Here is a 12,999-nt window from a genome sequence, read left to right as displayed (position 1 = left end):
GAAATCAAATTTTTGGAAAAATAATTCTTTCTCGAAAACTACGTCATTTCAGAGGGAGCTGTTTCTCACAATGTTTTATGATATCAACCTCTCCCAATTACTCGCAATCAAGAAAGGTTTTTTGATAATAATTATTTTAAGTAATTACCAGTAGTGTCCACTGCCTTTAAAGAAGTATTTGCTTTTGAAAATTGTTGAACACACTTGAATCTATGATTCATTATTAGAGTACAGTGTATACCCAAATTAGGATAGTCTGTCCAACTGGGCTGAATTTCCTAGAGCTGCTAAGCACAAACATTTGCTTAGCATGAAATTTCTTCCTTGATAAAAACAGGATTACATACCAAATTTTTATTTTTTGCAAGTTGCTTGTTACTGGTATTCAGCTGTTGTTTGCTTATCCGGAAAATCACGCGGAAAAGGTTGGTAATCACGTTTTTATCAAGGAAGAAATTTCATGCTTAGCAAATTGTTGTGCTAAGCAGCTCTATGAAGTTTGGTGCTTACCTTGTGCCCCTTCCTCTACCGGCTGCTCAGCACCTTCCATTGAGTTGGATTCTTCCATTGCTTGAACCAGTTCGGTATCATCAATCTCCTGATTGTGGTTTATCCCCTGTAAATATTGGAATGTTACGGGGGACACCAAGTTAGGCAAGGGGTAGCGCTGTTGAACGGATGCAGGTACTTGCTGCTGGGTGGGTGAGGTGGGTATATGGTGGAAGTTCTGAGCTCCGTTCAGCCCAGCTGGATTCACTGACTCTTGTCGCTGTTGATGCTGATGTTGATGCTGATGTTGATGCTGATGTTGATGCTGATGTTGATGCTGATGTTGATGTTGGTGGTGGAGGTGGTTCTGGTCTTGACCTGCCTGAAAGAAGGCAGCTCCCATCTGATTGTTGACCATGCGAGGCTGGAGATTGTTGGGCTGCTGCTGCTGAGATCTTGCAGCAGCAGCAACAGCACTTCCTAAACTCTGCTGCTCAAAAGTCACGTGGCGTTGCAACTGCTGCTGCTGCTGCTGCTGCTGCTGTTGCTGCTGCTGCGGCTGCGGCTGTTGGGTTTGGACGAAATTGATTTGATTCTGAACGAGGGCAGCCTGCTGCTGCAGAGCAACCTGCTGCTGTAACGCTTCCTGATCACAGAGTGACTGGGCAACTCGCAGCATCTGCAACTGCTGCTGCTGTTGCTGCTGCTGTTGATAGGCAAGACTCGACACCATGTCGTTAGACTGAACTGAAAGTTCTCCCTCTGACGAGCGGCCCCCCTGGTTTGAGTACAGCCCCGGTACTACAAAATTAAGTGAGTCATTACTCTGCCCTCCTGTGTGTACCACATCCATCATCTCCCCACCTGCCATGGTCACGATAACCGGTGGGGACGGCGAGGAGTAAGCCGGTCGGTTCCCGAACCAGTTATCCCCTGATTGCGTCAACGGGCTCGACCGCTGCGAGAGGTTCCCCCCAGACGCAACAGCTTGAGTGACCGGCGTACACGACTGGCTCCCGCCTTGTGATTGCCGTCTATCGCCGGCACCCAGCCGCACGTCCAGGGTGGGACTAGCCTCGATGGGCATACTGGACGGGTAAGTGGAGGGTTCGGTGGGTACTTCCAAGACTTCTTCAGGGTGGGCAGGGAGGCTGATAGAAGCAGGAGGGCTTGCTCGGCTGGTCGGACTGTGTAACTTTTTTATTATAGGTGGGCTGTCACACTGTCGTTGGAGGTGCAATCTAAGAGGCAAGAAGTACAAGGTTGTTACAACTTTAAAACATTTTTATGATCATTACAACATGAATGTCCAAAACTTGAGTCGAGAGATTGCAGAAATAGCGATCATGATGAAAACCTGTACACACTTCCATCCATCAAAATATAAACCCAATGGTAGCTCAACATCAAACTGTTTGAATTCTGATAAGAATGGTATGCCTGGCCTCATGAGAGTGGGTTTTAAAAAAAATATTTGATTTTTATTTATTTACTATGATTATTATTTTTTTTATTCTCAAATGTGTTTAGTTATTTATTTAGTTTAGTTTATTTATTTATTTTAATTGATTGATTTATTATTATTATCATTATAATTATTATTATTTTATAAATAATTTTTTTTTTTGGGGGGGAGGTGTGTCTTTGTGAGCCAATACCTTTGAAGGTGCTGTTGAAGAGCTTGTGTCTGCATATCCGTTATAGGATCCGCCCTGACCGTCGGAATCATTGGAGGGGTCCCGCTTCCAATTCCACCTTGGGCTGCTAGCTGGAACTAAAGAAATAAATCACGCACAACATTATTAACGCCAACAATACTTTGCAGTTAACGAGGGGGTTATGCCGTTGGTCCATGTGTCCAGTGTGATTTGATCAGGGCCCTATTTCATGAAGCTTTCAGCAAAATAAAACAGCGAAAACTATCTTTGCTAAGCAAACAATTTAGTAACATACAAACTTAATGTTATTTTGGGCTGGTAAACCTGATTCTGCTAAGCAACACTTTTCTGTGTTTATGGAATTTGTATGCTTACAGGCTTCATGAAATTGGGCCAAGGCATATTTGATCAGTCCACTCGCTCCGGTAATATCTTTTAGCAGTTGTAATCGTTTTGGAGGAGTGTCTCACATGCAGCTGGAGCACTCTAATTGGATAGATGTTCAACTTGAATCAGGGATAAAGAGTATAATTTGGTTTTGCCCTTCCACCGATGTGTGTAAAGCGCCATTGATCAACGAGGGCCTAGCTCAAGTTCACATACTTTGTTGTCCCAAGAACAAGCCACACCATTTTTACTGATGAAGCCTTCTCAGTCTGTTGACCCAAAATCTGCAATAAACTTCCAAATCACAGCATCCTTCAACATGTTCAAGTCACTTCTGAAGCCCACTTGTTTCAAGAGGCCTACCATCAATGACTTATTTCTTTCTTCTGTGCTTCAGCGCCTTTGAGCAAACCTTTGATTTAGGCATTTAATAAATTGTTCCTGATTGATTAATTGATCATGCCCTAAGATTTAAGACAAAATGGACACATGGATTTCCAGTCTTACCCCAAGAAGGATCCGTTATGAAAAATAGAAGATGGCTCCAAGGGATCTCAAAGGTGACAAGTTTTGGTGATTTGACATCCAGGATTCTTTTTTAATTTTACCTATGAAATCGGGATAAATTCTTTTCTTTTCTTTCACAGGGAGGAGATCCCAACCCCCCCCCCCTCAAAAAAAAAAACTCTAAAAATAAAGAAGCTGTAAACTGTTGATTCTGTACTTTGTGAAGATATTAACTACAAGAGAGGTAGGTTTACCAATGATGTACCTGTACAATTACACCCACTCCAACCAGTAGAATAAAAAACATGGTTTTTGGACAGATTTACACCAACTTGCAAACGTTTGGGATCCCTTGATTTAAAAATACAGCCACAGAAACAAACATTTTGTAAAAGCAATCAACAAAAGAAGCAGCCATACAAAATTTCAAGTGCCCAAATTTGCATATCTTACACCCTCCATCAGCCAATCAGCATGCCTGTTTCATGCCGGGCTGGTTGGTATACCTTGTAAGGACTCTGTTAATTGGTTCCTGGTTCGTCGTAGTCTGGGAGACCTACTTGTACTCGCCTGAACTTGGCGAGATTTAGCGAGCGCCAGCGCTCGGGTTTTAGACCTGGTCATTATGACCGACCTGTTCAACTGATAATCAATATTATTTACTAACAACATCTTAATTACCTTGAAATGGCATAAGTTCATTGGATTTATATGAATATTCAAATTAGGGTGAAATAAAGAATATTCAAATTAGGGTGAAATTATGAATGTTCAAATTAGAATGAATATTGTAACAATTCAAATTGAAAGGAACATTATGAATATTCAAATTAGAATGAATATTATTAATATTCAAATTAAAATGAACATTCAACGAGTAATGAAATTAACAGTTAATATTCAATCAATGCAACGTAATACACACAAACAATTGAAATTTTCTGATATGACTATCCGACTCTTACCTATGACACCATTGCTTTGAATACTTATACCTTGTTTCGTACATAAACTTTTAATTTCTGTAAAATTATGTAAATGAGAAGCGAAGGCGGAGGGAGTAGAAGCAGGATGACCCCAAAGCATGATGATGTGACGATGAGAAATGCTTTATGGGGAAGGAGGGGGGTGGAGGAACAGGAAAATGTTATCAATATGACCAATGTACCATGGAAACCACAGTTAAATATTATTGTTACATTTTGTTAAATGTCAAATTTATCTTCCCGATAATCTGTTTCTCATCTTTTGTCGACGTATAAATGAAGTCCTTTGAGGAAAACAATGTTTGGGTGTCGGCATCGACTTAATCTTCATTGAGCTTGTTAATCTTCAACAGAGGATTAAGAAACCAGCATCACACCAATGTTACCGTCGGGTTCTGGCATTTAAGAACTTCATAGCCCCTTTAACGCCGAGGGGCCATATTGTGCAGTGTTTATACATGCAGTAGTGCAGTTGTGTGTATACAAACATGACAAACACTGCGCAATGTTATAAAGTTGCCAGATCTTGACAATACCATCTCATGTTTTGATGGATGGGTTGTCGAATCATCTGTTCACTTATAAGATTCTGGCTGACTATGTTGTTTGATGTATGTCTTGAAAGTAATATTACAGACAGAATTCAAAATGCTGATCGGCGGCACGATGCACATGCAAGATTCCTCAAAATAACTTTGGTTTAATCTCCTTGGACCTCGAAATGTACTGGGCCCAATTTCATAGAGCTGCTTAGCACAAAAATTTGCTTAGCATGACATTTTTTAATTGATAATAACAGGATTGCCAACCAAATTTCCATTTGTTGCATATTGCTTGTTACTGGTATTCAGCTTTGTTTGCCTATCCCTGAAAATCACATGGAAATTTGGTTCTAATCCCGTTTTTATCAAGGCAAAACTTTCATGCTAAGCAAACTTCTGTGCTTAGCAGCTCTACGAAATTGGGCCCTGATTGCTTTATCCCTTTAGAGACCATTAGTTTCTGTATAATCATCACCATATGACAAGACAACGTTTCGTTGCTTTTTAACACAAATTTTTCTTGTAAAATAGTCTGATAAAAAAAAAAACGCATCACACTGAAATTTTGCTGTTTTAGAAAACTTTGTTAACATGAACAAGATTTGAAAATGTCAATTCAGGTCGCGACCTTTATTTTGACCTTTTTGGTTGAGAGGATGTAGGGCAGATCTTACAGCCATTTGTGGCCGCTATGGCAATTTAAGTCAAAATTGTTTACAGCTGCTCAGGGCATTATGGTTCAACAACAAGCCAGTTCCAGCCGCTATGGGCAAATCTGGAAAACTAGAAATCTGGAAAAGCTGCAAACGACTTTGATGGTTATTGATTTTGGTTTTTTAACCATATACACCGATGTGAGTTAGCACTGTATACTTACCCGAGTTCTGTGAAGAAAACACAGGCATATTACTCGGGTGGGATTCAAACTCACGACCTTTGCCATTCTAGAGCAGTGTCTTACCAACTAGACTACCGAGTTTGCCCGATAGCTAGAGGCAGTTCGAATCCTATGTTTTAGCAGTAGGTACTGCAAACGATTTAAAAAGATGTTAAATTTGCATCGGGATAAAGAACATTAATGGTCTCTTAAGGGTAAACATACTTTTTGAGGCATGCAACAAAATGCATCAAATTTTCACTATTTTGAAATACCAAACATATTTTGCCTTTAAAAAAGTAAAAATCATGCAAAATTTTGTTTTTGACATTTCTGGTATTGGCTTTAAAACCAAAAGATTCTTTGTCAGTAAATATTTTAGAATTCTAAAGAAGCTCATGCAAACGTAAAAATGTTGTCCATTTGTTTTTCTTGTTTTGGTTTGCGTACAATTATTTTGTTTTGTTTATATCTGTTTACAAAGTTTCCTTCCAGCTATCAGGGCCCAATTTCATAGAGCTGCTTAGCACAAAAATTTGCTTAGCATGAAATTTTTGCCTCGATAAAAACATAATTACCAACCAAATTTCCATGTGATTTTCAGGATAAGCAAACAACAGCTGAATACCAGTGACAAGCAACTTGCAACAAATTAAAATTTGGTTGGTTATCCTGTTTTTATCAAGGAAGAAATTTCATGCTTAGCAGCTCTAAGAAATTAGGCCCAGGCCTTGATCTTTGTTCTTAAAGGGGCGTAGCAACTTTCCTCTGGTAACGAGCCCTTCCACGACCATAACAAAAAGTCAAAAGTTGTATTTGAACTTTGCAAAGGGCACACCAACAAAGACAGATGGCATCACAGCAATTGCTGTGGGTGTTGTGGGGTTATGAGGCCTGTGATATTATTTGATCAATAAAATACATGAATAGTGAAATGTTAATGATCCGTTCCACCAGATGATGATTTTTCTCAGCAGATTATTGGTTTAGTTGACAGAAAGTGGCCACAGTATAATGTTAGTTTCCAATTATGAATAACCCATATTATGTTAACATTATATTAATGCCAGTGATTGAAATGTAAAGGTCAATACGTCCTGTCTCTGATGTGCTTTACTGTCTTTGAATCAAGATAGGGTACAGTATTGGTCGTGGGTTTGAATCCCACCCGAGGAATATGCCTGTGAATTTTTTTTTTATACAGAGCTCCGGAAAAATATTGAGGTTACAGTGCTAACGCACATCGGTGTATATGGGTAAAAATCAAATCAAAGTATTGGTTTTTTTGAACTGCAAGACTGTTTTTCATTTCACCGTTGAATAAAGATAAGAAAAAGTATGCTCATTCAAAGTAAAACCCCAAAAAATCATTAGTATTTTCAAAATATTTGTAATCATTATTGTGTTGGATTGTTTTTTTTACAAATGAGAAGTACATGAGAATTCTTTCTTGGGGAAGTTTAAACTTTTATCAGTTGTACTTGTGTACGCCACCACTGCTGGCAATACTAAACAATAAGAAAACAAAACTGATATTTTGAGACCAATGTTTTTAGAACCAACGCTGTATCCTATCTTTGGGGTTACCAGTTGGCCAACTAGAGTGTTTCTTTTATATTGTGTTGATGTTGATGTGTGATGTAGTAACTCCAGGGGTATTGGGGGTGGTTAAGGTGGGAGGGGTGTTGGTACGGTTAGGGGAAGGAGGATGGACATTTTGGCGATACTTTATGTATGAAGGATTTCGAATAAATCTTCATGAGATGTTTTTAGGTTCTTTTTTTGTAAAAGCTTGTGTAATATTTTGATGCTCGCAATGGTTTCACAAAAACCTGTGCACGCATTTTAAAACTAACACATTTTTTTTTTTTTCCCTAAAACAACCCTGGTTTTCCAGCTAAAAACAGAGAAAACACATCCCTGTCATGCCTGTGTCGGGTGAATTTTGGAAGAGGACAATATGTCTGATTCTGCCATGATGAATAAGGAATAAGTAACCGCGTCTCACGCCATGATGGCAATGGTGAAAAAGGAATAAGTAACCGCGCATCATGCCATGATGGCAATGGTGAATAAGGTATAAGCTACCGCGCATCATGCCATGATGGCAATGGTGAATAAGGTATAAGTAACCGCGCATCATGCCATGATGGCAATGATGAATAAGGTATAAGCTACCGCGCATCATGCCATGATGGCAATGGTGAATAAGGTATAAGCTACCGCGCATCATGCCATGATGGCAATGGTGAATAAGGTATAAGCTACCGCGCATCATGCCATGATGGCAATGGTGAATAAGGTATAAGCTACCGCACATCATGCCATGATGGCAATGGTGAATCAGGTATAAGCTACCGCGCATCATGCCATGATGGCAATGGTGAATAAGGTATAAGCTACCGCGCATCATGCCATGATGGCAATGGTGAATAAGGTATAAGTAACCGTGCATCATGCCATGATGGCAATGATAAATAAGGAATAAGTAACCGCGCATCATGCCATGATGGCAATGGTGAATAAGTAATCGTGCCTCATGCCATGATGGCAATAAGTAATCGCGATTAATGCCATCACGGCAATAATGAATAAGGAATATGTAGCCACCCCTCATAAAGCCTGTCCATGGGAAGGTGGGAGGGGTAAGGGTTTGGGGACCTACAAGTCAAAACCGGTAAGCATTCATCGTCATCATCACATACTGTCACTGGTGGCGCTCGACCACGTTGTTGAAGACTGTGGTACTGATTGAAGATCTCGTCGTCATCCTCCTCCTCCTCCCTCTGACTTCTGGCAACATCATCCTCATCGTCGAGTTTCACCTGGTTTAGCATCTTCTCCTTGTGGAGTTGATGCTGCGCCTGCTGGAGCTCCTGCAGCTTGGGGTCGACCGGCGAGCACAGCTTCTGCAACTGGTGGTACTCTTTGTGGAGCTGCTTCAAGGAGCTCTTCTGACTGCCAGAGTTGCTTCCGCCGGCGGCGACCCGCTCCAAGTGGGCCCTGAAGGCGTGTAGGTTCGGCATGCCGTCGGAGGCTCGGCGTGTCGTGATGTAGTTCGCCGGTGGGTAAAGGCTCATGTCGCGGTGAGGGTTGCCGCGGTCAGGCGGCACGTGGAACCGTTCTCTTCGGACGGAGCGCTGGGGTACGACAATCGGGTGCTGCATGAGGTTCCGTCGGAGTTCTTCTGGAAGGTCATGCGAGGGCGCTTCGGAACATAGCGTGTGCCTAAAATGGCCTCCTCTGTTTCTCAAGTACCTGAATGTTAGACGGATATTTGACAAAGTTGGCAATATTTTCGTAAATCAAATGAATTCCGAGAATAATCCATTTCTCACATGTCTGGCTTTCTTCACTTGATTCAAGTGATTATGCGATTAAACTGAACCAAAATAAATCCTGTTTGTCGGTGAGAATTGGTTTGATCCGGAATGTCCAGTTTACTCTTGGCAAGAAAATTTAAAACATTGCCTGATAATCAAAATGCTCCACATTGCTCCACCAAACTGAATATACGAACGGACAAAGGAAACCATCTTGTACACGATTGCCTAATTAAGCTTTCGGGAAAGGTCGGCTAAAGCCCCTTAAAGCCATGGGACACTTTCGGAACAGAAAAAAAATAAAAGTTCACAGATTTACAAATAACTTACAGGGTTTACAGAAGGTAATGGTGAAAGACTTCTCTTGAAATATTATTCCATGAAATGCTTTACTTTTTGAGAAAACATTAAAACAATTATCAATTCTCGACATCGAGAATTACGGATTTATTTTAAACACATGTCATGACACGGCGAAACATGCAGACTCTGACGACCGTTTGAGCCTAAATTTTCACAGGTTTGTTATTTTATATATAATTTGTGATACACGAAGTGTGGGCCTTGGGACTATACTGTTTACCGAAAGTGTCCAATGGCTTCAAGTCACACAAATATAAACTCATATTTCTCATATTTCCTTCGTCAATAGAAACAAATATCCCCGTTTCTTGCCACAGAAAAATCGGATTGCGACGATCAAACCATCAAAAGATCAGCTTGTTTTATAGAATTACATGGAAAAAACTGCGCATATAAACACCCTGTACACAGGTACTGAGCATGCATATTTATGTCAGTTGGTGCGTTCAAATTTAGTAACTCCAGTGTGTTATCAGCGCTCGATTCTCGCTGTGTGAGAGGGGTGTCATGGCCAAGCGGATAAGAGCAACGATCTCAAGCTCTGCTGCTTCTGTTCAGCAGAGTGTGGGTTCAAATCCCGGTCGTGACTCTTGTGTCCCTGAGCAAGACACTTAACTGTAATTGCTTCTCTCCACCCAGGGGTAAATGGGTACCTGTGAGGGCAGAGATGGTTCTTGTGCTTGATTTAGCCAAGTAGCGCATAACTAGTGTTGCACAGGCTGCATACTCCCCACCAGGGAGCTGAGATGGTTTAAGGAGTGATTTAAGGCCCAGTGATCAGGGGTAATAATGTGAAGTGCTTTGGGCCGCCCTTCGGGTGTGAAAAGCGCTATATAAAAACGGGTTATTATTATTAGTGCGGCAAGAGACATGTGATCCAGGACAGCTTTGTAACAATAGTTCGTCAGCCCTGATACTTCGGCTTTTAAGGGGCACGGCAGTTTTGCCTTGACTTTTTTGTAAAAATTTAGGGCACCAAGGCAATTTTCAAAAATTTTGAAGGGCATCACGGCAATCATAAAAAGTTGCGAAGGGCACGACGGCAGTTTGAAAAAAAACCTCAGAGTTGCCTGTAAAAAATAGTTCTTCCAATTTTTCCATTTCTAACTGTTACCCAATGAAAAAAGAAAGCATTTATCTAATTCAACAAAATAAAGAACAACTACTTACAATACACAATAAATAATTTTTGTTCATACGTAATCCTACTATTGGTCATGCACGTTGTGTAGTTTTTCGTAGAGACGCTAAAATTCCCACGTAACTGCTCCATTTTGACACGATGTTGACAGAATAAATGCATGCGGTGCGCAACGACTATGCTGTACATGATGGTACATCACATGTACCAAGCATGGGGAAACCACTATCCCAGCATGCACAGACACGTTGAGTCTTTGTCTGAAGGCGTTTAGCGTTGGTTCGCGTAATTTTACCACTAGAGGGCGTTTAATCTCACGCTATCGCTTTGTTCCGAAACACCCTCTAGCGTTCGATGTTTCGAGTATTTTTTTGTCGCACGCAAAGAACAACGACTAACGGGCCTGAAATCTGCTGTTGTGCCTTACGTGCGTGAAATTGGGGTCTATTTCGTTGCGTGAAATTTACACAGACATCGGGACTTTTTGGCTTATTTTCGAATTTTGACAACGTTGAATATAATTTGTTTTCGGGAGGAAGGGCACGGCGGCAATGATGAGAAAAGGGCACGGCGGCAATGATGAGAAAAGGGCACGGCAATCATTGGCGTGAAAAATTGGGTTTTTGAAGGGCATTGCGGCAATCGGTCGTTGCCGTCGTGAAGTATCAGGGCTGGTTCGTGAATACCCTGGCGAGCCGTTCGAACTCCTTCTCTTCCTTCCTCCATGCTCTGACTGACCTTTGAACTTCTTCTGGATCGGGTTCTTCATCATCCGAGTGTTCGTCCTCTTCCGGAACACCAGCTGCTGCAACGGTCGGTAGTCTCTGTTGTAACGACTCTCCCGAGGTCTGTAAACAAAGAGGAACGTTTTAATGCGTTGCAGGCGTGTGTGCCCAAAGGAACGTTCTTTGAGGGCAAAGAACACACAGCTTTTGGGTACTTTTTTTCAACACAAAACACAATTTCCACAGACTTAAATCAAACTTACACCGTTTGAAGATAATGATAGTAGAAAGTGTACCTTAAAATATTAGTTGCTGAGGTGCTGTAGTTTTTGAGAAATGAGTACAACAATGTCATGAAATTACATTTTTACATGCTAAAATATTTTTCGTCTCATGATCACTGAGACAAAAATTATTTTCATGACATTGTTTTACTCATTTGTAAAGAAAAACAGCGCCTCAGCAAGTAATATTTTTCAGGGAAGTTTTCTACCATCATTATCTTCAAACTGTGTAAGTTTAATGTTAATCTGTGGGACATTGTGTTTTTTGTCCTACAAAAAGTAAATAGACCCTTTAAAGACATGCAGTGGACACTATTGGTAACTACTCAAAATAATTGTTAGCATAAAAACTTACTTGGTCCCAAGCAATGGAGAGCTGTTGATAGTATAAATCATTGTGAGAAACGGCTCCCTCTGAAGTAACGTAGTTTTCAAGACAGAAGTAATTTTCCACTTATATATTTGAATCTGATTTCGAGACCTAATAATTAGATTTTGAGGTCTCGAAATCAAGCATCTGAAAGCACACAACTTTGTGTGACAAGGGTAATTTTCTTTCATTATTTTCTCGCAACTTAGACGACCAGTTGAGTTCAAATTTTGTTATTTTGTGCATATGTTGTGATACACCAAGTGAGAAGACGGTCTTTGACAATTACCAATAGTGTCCAGTGTCTTTAACATAAACACAGACAAGGCAACCAGATTCCTACCTGTCCGGCTAGGTCCACATGGACGGGCTGACTCGTTCTCTTGCTCAGGAATTGATTCTGGAACTGCTGTAAATGCAAGTACATATTAGCGCCGCCGTCCGACGCCCTCCGATTAAAGTTGCCATGACCCCCTGTAGCCTCCAGAGCAGGTGGCTTGAGTAGATTCTGTTCCTGGAATGAATGGGGGAAAAAATAAACCATTGGTCTGAATTAATAATCAGGGAAGCGATAGGCTGTCGGAAAAAAAAAGGGTAAAGTGGGACAAATTGCGAGTGCGAAGCCTGCTTGTATACCATATACACTATATCTTTGTTGTAAACCAATCTCAGCTCCCCGGAGAGTATACAGCCTGTGCTGCCAAGTACATAATGTACCACACTAAGCTAAATCAATCACAAGAACCATCTCTGCCCTCATAGGTACCCATTTACCCCTAGGTGAAGAGAAGCGTTTACAGTTACAGTGTCTTGTTCCAAGAACACGAGTGTCATGACCGGGAATCAAACCCACATCCTGATGATTTAACGGCAGTGGACACTATTAGTAATTACTCAAAATAATTATCAGCATAAAACCTCACTTGGTAATGGGTAATGGGGAGAGGTTGATAGTATAAAACATTGTGAGAAACGGCTCCATCTGAAGTAGAAAGAGTTTTCCACGAATTTGATTTTGAGACCTCGGAATTAGAACTTGAGGTCTCCAAATCAAGCATCTGAGTGACGTAGTTTTCGAGAAAGAAGTGATTTTCCACGAATTTGATTTCGAGACCTCCAGTTTAGAATTTGAGGTCTCGAAATCAAGCATATGAAAGCACACAACTCCGACGACCAATCAAGCTCAAATTTTCACAGGTTTGTTATTTTATGCATATGTTGAGATACACCAAGTGAGAAGACTGGTCGTTGACAACTACCAAAGTTGTCCATTGTCTTTAACCACCAGAACTTGAATTCCATGCTCTTAACCACTCGGCCATGACACCCTATGTATTCATTAGACTT

At 40.8% G+C, this 12,999-nt stretch overlaps 1 protein-coding gene across 3 annotated transcripts in view; it reads right to left on the bottom strand.

The window, feature by feature from the left end:
- The window catches only part of LOC117301399 (serine/threonine-protein kinase SIK3-like), a 54,669-nt gene that overhangs the window by 1,765 nt on the left and 39,905 nt on the right, over positions 1–12,999 (bottom strand). The window contains exons 9-13 of one of the 3 annotated variants that reach the window (XM_033785357.1): positions 11,996–12,166; positions 11,012–11,121; positions 8,152–8,704; positions 2,148–2,263; positions 511–1,730 (exon numbers count right to left, since the gene is read on the bottom strand). In XM_033785357.1, coding sequence (XP_033641248.1) covers positions 511–1,730; positions 2,148–2,263; positions 8,152–8,704; positions 11,012–11,121; positions 11,996–12,166 — 2,170 coding nt within the window. The remainder of the gene's footprint in view (positions 1–510; positions 1,731–2,147; positions 2,264–8,151; positions 8,705–11,011; positions 11,122–11,995; positions 12,167–12,999) is intronic. The other 2 variants (XM_033785359.1, XM_033785358.1) reach the window with 2 other exon arrangements.

Source organism: Asterias rubens, chromosome 17 (genome assembly GCF_902459465.1).
Source record: "Asterias rubens chromosome 17, eAstRub1.3, whole genome shotgun sequence".
In the NCBI taxonomy this organism is placed as follows: Eukaryota; Metazoa; Echinodermata; class Asteroidea; order Forcipulatida; family Asteriidae; genus Asterias; species Asterias rubens.
Note: the sequence above shows the minus strand (reverse complement) of the source record. Positions and strands in the feature narration are given on the sequence as shown.